General features: G+C 30.5%; 1 protein-coding gene across 1 annotated transcript; it reads right to left on the bottom strand.

The window, feature by feature from the left end:
* Positions 1-1,093: 1,093 nt before the first annotated feature.
* LOC106337623 (probable 2-oxoglutarate/Fe(II)-dependent dioxygenase) lies at positions 1,094-5,153 on the bottom strand. The gene is made up of 3 exons (XM_013776733.1): positions 4,590-5,153; positions 3,708-4,044; positions 1,094-1,415 (listed from the first exon to the last, which is right to left on the bottom strand). Exons 1-3 carry the CDS (start codon positions 5,096-5,098, stop codon positions 1,167-1,169), a joined length of 1,095 nt encoding a protein of 364 aa, XP_013632187.1. The 5' UTR covers positions 5,099-5,153; the 3' UTR covers positions 1,094-1,166.
* Between the last annotated feature and the right edge of the window lie 4,090 nt (positions 5,154-9,243).

Below are 9,243 nucleotides of genomic sequence, written 5' to 3'. Positions count from 1 at the left end.
CAGTCAAATGCAAAACTAACCTATGACGACTGAAATGTAAGTCGTCTAGGTTCTTTGGAGATTTTTTTGTAACCAAACAAAATCAGACGACTTAATTTTCAGTCGTCTCAGAAAACAGATTTCAAAGTCAATTACAAAAATAACCTATGCGTTGACCAGACGACTTCCAGGTAAGTCGTCTACAGCCAGACGACTTCCCATATAAGTCGTCTGACGAACAGATCTGAAAAAAAACTTGATGTCATACCTTAAATTGGTGAGATAGCTTCCTTAGCACACATAAGGCTTCTCCAAGTACACAGAATCTCAAACGAAAGTGATCCACCCAGAATCGTTAGCTTCTATGACTCTATGAACCATAAAAAATGTAGAATCAAAATCTTGAGTTTTTTTAGTTCATTGTGGAGAGAAAGTGAGAGATATGTTGTGTTTAGTTCACAAGAATGAAAAAAGAAGAAGGGTAACTCGATTTTGGGAGCATTAAGAGCTTCAAATTGGTTGTTCATGGTGGTTGGGGTATTGATGACAATGGCAATCTTGTAATTACTTGAAGATGATGAGGGTGAGAGAGTAAAAATGTCATTTGCGAAAAAAAAAAAATTGATGGCATTTTCGTGAATTATATGAACTTGTAGGGTGAATAGGGCAAAACTAATTTCCAAAAAAAAGAGGTTAGTTTTGTGTTTGACTTTGAGTTGTAGGTCAATTTTGTAAAAAGCCCAAATTTAAATTTGAAATTTTAAAGTTTTTTTTTTAGATAGTAAAAAACTTTATATTTGGAGTTTTTTTTGATCAAAAAAAAAAAAAAAAATTTGGAGTTTCTTTTTTGAGATGCTATTGCAGACGGCAGGTGATCAACAATATTCTGGTCGTATACTTCCAATCAATACCACTACTTCGAGTACAATTAATTTATTAGAACAAGACCACGAAATTAACCAATGAGAACGCAATCATCAATCAAATACTACGAGATTGATTAAAGAGGATGTGATTAAATAAAAAAGAGGAGCGTAGTTCATTATTATCAGAAAAAAACATTTTATGATAAAACATGTAGTTTTTTTAATATAATGTAAACATTATAACAAAACAACACGATAAATAGTTCATTATTTAACACAAAAACATCAATTCATTATATAGATTCGTGTAAGCACATTCCACTATCGAGGGGATCTAAGTTCGTCGATATGAGATTTGTTGCGTGGACCCTGCGTACGAATGAATTGACGGTATTGATCGTAGGTCGTGGAGGTGTAGAGAGCTGGTGAATCTACGGTCACTAGTTCCTTCAGTGGCTCGATCGGAACATTACCCTTTGGGTTGTAGAAAAACGCCAATGACAACCTCTCTTCTGCAGGGCTCACGATCACTCTGTGCTCTATGCTTTTGTATACTGAATTGCTTAGCATCTAACCAGTAAGAAAAGGTTCAACGTATGTTAATAAGTATATCAATGCAAATAAAGCGAGAAATTGATATTCTCCTGCAAAATTCTGTTTGTTGTCATTGAATTTTTTATATTTTTTGTATCAACACTATCAATTTACTAAGTCTGAACAAAATTAATAACACAATATTTATAAAGATACAAACGATTATGAGATATGGTCAAAACCTTCTTTTTTAAAGGTCATAACCAGTTTTGAAATTGTTCTCTCAGTTTTTTTTTTAAATAATTAATAACTAGCTTAAGACCCGCGCAATTGCACGGGATGAATGTTATATATATAAATATTTTTTGCTATTATTATTTATTTGTATTCATTTACGTATTATGTATATAATTAAATTAGATTAAAGACATAAATCAAAACAATACATCTTGTTTATTTGCAATACGTTTTTGGTAAATAAATCAAAACAATCATTTTATTTATTTTATATGGTATATAAATAAATTTCAATGTCATAGACATATATATAGTATATTTTAATATAAATATTTATTATTGAGAATTCATACTCATATGATTAACACAAAATTTCTAATGCGCGATTTTTTGAATGCAAATTTCAAAATTAAAATATTAAGGTCTCAATACTTTTTCAATACAAATTTAAAAATTATCATATTTAAGTATTTTATATATTATATAGTTTAATTTTAAACTATATTAATATATAATATGAATGTCTAGTAAATAAGACTTCATATTCGTACGATTTATGATCATTTGTATCTTGTTATTACAAAAAAAAAAATTAACCATTGATCACAAAATTTTAGTGTGAGACATTAACGTTTTTAGTAATTTATAGTCGTTTTAAAAATTCAAAATATAACATATAAAAAAAAATTAATTTTTTTATCATAAGGTTAATGTGGTTGTTTAATATCTTTTAATAATATAAAATTAAACAAAAAGGGGCTAAGATACAAAAATTATTATCAAATATTTATTATTCATAATCATTAATTGTCATATATACGTTAATCATATTAGGCAATTCCGTAGCTTTTATTTAAGGAAAGTACGATAATATTCTTTTGGACACTATTTATCAATTTAATAGTTAATTTAATAAATGTTGTAATGTTTTTCAATTAATATATAAGGGATTTACGTGTGTCTTATCGTCCTCAAATTGTAAAATATTATTATAATTTATGTTAAAACGATTATGATTCCACAAAATTTAGAAGGTTCTGGATAATATTTATCTTCGTAATATATATATATATATATATATTCTGATCTTCATTTGTTACTAATTAAGCTAACAAAATGTATTAATTCTATTGCATTTCATATTCAATACTTTGAGATGGATAAATTATATAAATGAAAGCATTTTAAGGCTACTATTGTTATATATATACTCATCTATATATGTTTAAATTATTGGCGGAGTTTTTTGAAAATAGGATCTATGTAGACGAATTGTACATATAGATCATGGTTATAGAAAGAGACTATGGGTAGTTTAATATTGCTTGACTTGGTAGACGTTTTGGTTACGGCACGTTTGAAATATGTGAATATTAGAGAGCACAGAACACGTCGTTGAAATTGTTTTTTCTTGTTTCTGGACTTTTTCTTTTTCTATTACAGAGGCACATGTTTAAATTGAGAAGGGCAGCGACGTGGCTTCACCAATCCCATCAATTTTATATAACACATTAACTTTAATTACGAAGACTGAAAAGAAGAAGTACAGAGATTCATGCACGTACTTTATCAAAAGTTCAAAACTAACAACTTCAAGGAAAAAAAGGAAGACGAAATCTCTAGATACAGTAGGCTTTGTTTTTCAAAACTATATGTATCCCTGTATCATTATTTCTGTAATGAAAATCACATACTTATCAAAAAAAAAAGAATATCTCACCAAGGCTTTTTATTAATTTTTCCATTAGAATAAAAAATGAAGAGAACAAGAAAAGATAAGAGAGGGAACAAGATAAATCTGTATGAGAATTTCTCAAATAATTATGTGTTAATTCTAAAACCAAGTGTGAAGTTGTAAATGGTTTAATAAAAAAATTAAAAAAATTAGTGCATAGTTTAATTTTATTTTTATTTTATAGTTGAAAGACTTGTACAATATACTATTATCATTTAGTTAATAGTGAAAAAGATAGATTATGGTTAGCATGCAAAGTTACAAACAGAATAATCTGATATTAGTTCGAGTTTCGGTTCAAATGACCCGGTTATATAAAAGAAGTAATAATGAAATAAACATCATAAGATACTCACTTGAATTTGGTCACCAATGTTAACGATGAGAGCATGGGGAGCTGGTTCAACTGTGATCCAAGCATCGTCGGATCCACGGACATGAAGGCCGGCGACATGTTCGTCCGGCAAGAGAATGGTCAATCCTCCGGGATCAGAGTGCGGAGAGAGGCCTAGAGTCAACTCCGGCTGAGGGCATTTTGGGTAGTAATTAACCCTCAAGCATCCTCCTGCTTCATCTTTACCACCAAACGCATTTTGAAGTCTATCTTCTTGTAATCCCAATTTTTTCGATAATATCGTCATCAAGTTCTCGCACAATTTCACCATTTCCTTGCAGTAACCCTCCAAAGTTTCTCTACATAATTTGAATTATAATATAACAAGCAGAAAGTTGTTTTATCATGTCACTAGTTTTGAAAATATATTTTAAAATAAATAGTTTGACCCAACAACTAGTATTTTATTAAGATGTTCTCGTCGTGGATTATATAACCCACTGAACGGTACGTTGGTTTTGTTAATTAGATGTTTGTTTTGTATAACAAAGAGAATTTCTCAGGCGTTAAAGAAAGAAGAAGAAGATAATTCTAATAAATGAAAAATCTTAGGTTTGATATATAGACTACTTCTTGAGGTATAGGCAAGTGAAATATCAGTTTATGGTCGTTAAGTTTTAAGAAATATTTTCAATAAATATACGCCCTCAAACTTTCTTACTTTAAATATTATCTTTTTACTAAATTATCTATAACTCCTAAAATTTCAGGATCGGATGTAGCTCGACGTAATAGTTATATATATGTATGATTACAAAGTTTAATTTAACAAAAGTGATGAGCTTATCGAACGTGAATTAAAGCTTTTCAAATACTTAAGTAAGAATTTCTGAATATAATATACCGGCAATGAAGAGGCAATGATGGCCACTTGGTGTAATCCTTCAAAGACAAAGGCTGATAATGAAGATAATAGTAGTCGCTCCAATCTAGAATAGCACCCTTCTCTACGCCAAGTCGGCTTCCATATCCCTCGTAAGTTTTTGGCGAATTAGCATGCATGTTCTTAAGCTCCATGGGAAGATGAAAGAACTCTCTCCATATTTCTTTAGCTCGTTCCATGAGCTGAGGACTCATCCCATGGTTCACCACTTGAAAGAATCCCCATTCTCTACAAGCTTTCGAGATCTCGTCATTGGCCTGTAGAGTTATGTCGTTTGTGTATATGGCGCCTAAGTCAATGATTGGTATGGCGGCGGTGTGAGGGTTGTTTTTGGTATGGTAGTTTTCAGAGAGTAAGTTTGGACGTTGAGCCAGAGGCTTGACGTAGCGGTTTGGTATGGCTTGGAGGTTGCTTTCGGATAAGGATTGAACACGGACAATAGGCTCAGGCCAGTCTTGGAATATGTTCATGGCTTTGGTTATATTTAAGGGGCCCAAAGAGATGAAAGGAGGAGGGTGAGGATGAAAGGAGGTGTATGAAGAAAGTTATATATAGACAGAAAGGAGAGAGCTAGAAGCATGCATAGATAATGATTTTATAAAACTTAATTATAATTAATATGAAGAAATAACCAATTAAAATATTCGTACAACGGTTGAAAACTCACCTTCTCGAAACATTACAAAAAGTTGAAAAGGTAAATATGATTAAATGTTATGCAACATATTAGTTTTCAACAATGTATTTTGCTATTTTTATTTCTGAAATAAAGGTATTATATAAAAAAGTGAGTTTACTGCAAAGTATTTTTATAAAATAGTAATTTTTAATAACAGAGCAAAAAATTGGGAATTTCTATTTATAAAAGAGAAAATAGTAATTTTCATTTTCATTTTAACAGAAAAAAAAATAGAATTAGACTAGAGTGTATTTCCTCTAAATTCTATTATAGAGATAAATATAGATTGGACTGAAGATGCTCTAAAATGATCTGCCGGTTTTCAATTAAATCTCAACTAGTCATTGGTTAACACATGCATAACAAGGTACAAACGACAAAAGGGAAGATCTACGCGATATATGCCTAGCATGCGCAGCCTACCAATTTATTACAGTTACAAAAATAAAGTGTCTAGCTGAGGCCGACTTTATATAAATGTTGATGCCAATTGTCGAGGGACATTTTCCGAATTTCCCACGTTTTATATCAGACTAATAAATAATGCGAAAACACTTGTATTAAATTTTTATATATGTTGTAATATATTTTTTTGATAACAGTAAAAATTTCGGACCTTATATTTAATTAAAATCTTCTTTTTTTTTAGGTTTGGAATCAGTTTATATATTCAGATTTAAAAATAACTCCCATACAAATGTGATTTGAATCTGAAACACAAGGAAACCATTTTAGCAAAAAAAAAAACACATGGAAATCAACCATGTTATATTATCTAATTTGCATATCGTTCTGAAATGGGGCTAGAGCGAGCAAGCCTAATGCTTTTTAATTCTCTGCTAGAAAAATAGCTTTTCTAAAATTTATCAATAATTTGTTGAAAAACATATTCGGTTGATAGTACTTTTATATATATTTCTAGAAGACAATATATGAGAAATCTCCATAGTTTAGCTTAGCTAGCAATCCAACATCAGTTTAAGACTTGAAATATCCTTTGTTCAAAAAAGGGAGATCTCCAATACCTAATTTTTTGTAAACCATTAGAAAATTTTAAATTCTAAATCATACATTAAAAACTAAATTTTACTAACACTAAACCCTAAATCCTAATCACTAAACCCTAAACCCTTGGATAAACCCTAAACCCTTGGGTAAACTCTGAACCCTTGGATAAATCATAAACTCTAGGGTTTAATTTTAAATATTTTTGATTTAGAGTTTATGATTTATCCAAGGGTTCAGAGTTTACCCAAGGGTTTAGGGTTTATCCAAGGGTTTAGGGTTTAGTGATTAGGATTTAGGGTTTAGTGTTAGTAAAATTTAGTTTTTAATGTATGATTTAGGGTTTAAGATTTTCCAACGGTTTAGAGTTTATCCAAAGTTTAAGGTTTAACGTTTAGGGTTTAGGGTTTAGGATTTAGGGTGTAGGGTTTAGTATTTTGCTGAAGATTTAACAATATTAATTAATTTATTTTTTGTAACTATTTTATGTATTTTTATTATTTTATTTTAAAAATATAATATAATTTGGATATTCAATTTTATTTCATTTTTTAAAAGATATCAAATATCAAATACTCAAACACTATTGGTTGGTGAACCTAAAGGTTCACCCTAGCGGGTGAACCCAAGAATTTCTCTTTTTTATATCCTAAATATAAAATTTTCATTAAACATTAAATTAAATAAAAATAAAAATAAAAATATGATCAGTAATTATTTACTGTAAAATCTGTAAGTGACTTAACAAGTGCACTGCAGCCCTACATGTTTGAATAGATAGTTAGCTGTGAGCTACATAGGAGTCATCGCATAATTGATGGAAAACAGACAAGTGCTCCTTTCTACTGTATCATTGTAAGATCCACAGAAACTGAAGGAGAAATGCAAATCGGTTAATGGCATTAACTCGTAAGGCCATCTGAATAGTATTTATCCCTATACATTAAAATACAAATCAGATATAGACACCATTTTCGGTGTGAGATGAATATGTTACATGTAATCCTTTTTTTTTTGTCTAACATGTAATCCAAAATTGGTTACTAGAGAATGGTTGAGGTCATCTAGAAACTGCATGCGTATGCATTTCGGCGCCGTAACCAAATTCAGCACGACCTTATCTCATTTTGTTCAACTAATAGTTTTTTTCGTTTACTATTTGTATTTATATATTTAATATGTTTTAATGTCATTTTTATTCAAAAAATTTATGTATGCTTTTATTTTAAATTATTGTACTTAAATTTTTTTTTTTTTTTTAAGAATCCGTATGAGGATCTCCCATTGGAGGTCAAAAAATTAATTAGCACTAATTAAGATTCTTAAGTTTTCAAATCAATTTTTTTACTCTTAAATTAAGCTAAAGAGCTCATAAGGGGTTCCTATGGATGGAGATGCTCTTAATCTCCTAGATTTGGAACCCGGCCGGTGCTGATACCATTTTGGCATTAAGTATCCGTTTTACGATGGATCGAACTCAGAAGCACAACAACACCAACGTCTGCGCTTAAACCAACTGGGCTGCCACATCCGTGATTATAAATAAAAAAAATTCATTTTTCATGCATTGAAATTAAAGATTTATTTGGATGTCCCATTAACATTTTATCACGCCCACCTTCATTTATATGCAGCACTAGCCCATAGCGATGTCGGCATGTACCAAGATAAAACTTAAAATTCTGAACCAAAAAGATGATAAAAAACATTTGATTCTAATAAGAAACTAATTTGAGCTTAGATAAGAAAATTACATAGTATAGTTATATGCAATCACGTGGTTGATGTCGAGTTTTGTCATATTGATCAACTGGGATATATGTTTTTCGCCGTTTACTTACCAGTTACACGAAATGATTTTGAACTTTGATCAATGAAACATTACACTAATTAATGAATCTCCCCATAGTGATAAATTAATGTATACATGTACGTCAAGAAAATATTGATTTATTCTTGATATTAACTTGTTACTATATTAATGAATTCATAAATAAAGCATTTAATTTTCAAAAGATTATTTTGGACAGCTTCATTGCAAGAGAGGCAGGAGGATTTCCTCGATGTGTTTCAAGAAAGATTGGTTAGATCTAGTGGATATAACTAAAATTCTAATGGACTGGTCAGTCTTTGCATCGAGGCTGATGCATTCTTGAGTCTACAAAATAATTTTGAGGACATGAGTTTACTTTATATACCCAGAGTATAAGAGCAGCCGCATTAATGAACCCCCGGTTGGAGTTCATCATGTGAATTTTTTATTATTTTTTTTTTCATTTTTCGTTTGATTTTGAAAAAAAAAAAAAAAAAAAATTGACTAATAGCGGGCCACCACGTGGTGTGGGGTCCGCTGAACAGTAACGACCCGGATTCATGCAGAAGGAACGTTGCGAAACAGAGTCGTGACTGTAGCATAGTTTAATAATTTATTTTTGTTCGGAAAGCGTGTGAACCCCTTTATGAACTAATGCTGGTGCCCTAAATAATATATAGGACGGATTCTTAAAAAAAAACTAACATCAGGAGAGTTATTTTCACCCGGATGCTTTACGGATAAACGTTTCATCTGATCCAAATTTGATTTAGTAAAGTGGAAGCTGACAAAAAAAATTAATCCCTCAAAACGTTATTTAACTGTTTCTCCTCAATTTTATTTTCCTTCAAATTAGCATATGCCATTCTCCGTACTTAATTTAATTGGGTTTCCACGAAAGTTCACTACAAGAAAACACATGCTTAACGACGAAAATTAACGAGGAAAAACAATCCTCGTAAATTTGCGTCGAGTTTACGACGAATTTACGTGAAAAACTAAAGTCATCGTTATTTCCTCGTAACGTAACGACAAAACTGTTTCGTCGTAAAGTGGATGTAACTTTACGAGTATTTTACGAGGAAAAACTATTTCCTCGTAAATACGACGTAAATTTT

This window comes from Brassica oleracea, chromosome C4, assembly GCF_000695525.1.
Source record: "Brassica oleracea var. oleracea cultivar TO1000 chromosome C4, BOL, whole genome shotgun sequence".
Classification (NCBI taxonomy): Eukaryota; Viridiplantae; Streptophyta; class Magnoliopsida; order Brassicales; family Brassicaceae; genus Brassica; species Brassica oleracea.
The sequence above is the reverse complement of the archived record's forward strand: the minus strand, read 5'-3'. Positions and strand labels throughout refer to the sequence as shown.

What these genes read in the sequence shown, in the direction of transcription:
- LOC106337623 (XM_013776733.1), bottom strand. Translation starts at nt 5,098, where the DNA reads ATGAACATATTCCAAGACTGGCCTGAGCCTATTGTCCGTGTTCAATCC. An exon ending in TCATTGCCTCTTCATTGCCG is followed by an intron (nt 4,045 to 4,589) that starts GTATATTATATT and finishes CAAATTATGTAG; the next exon opens with AGAAACTTTGGAGGGTTACT. An exon ending in ACATTGGTGACCAAATTCAA is followed by an intron (nt 1,416 to 3,707) that starts GTGAGTATCTTA and finishes CTTACTGGTTAG; the next exon opens with ATGCTAAGCAATTCAGTATA.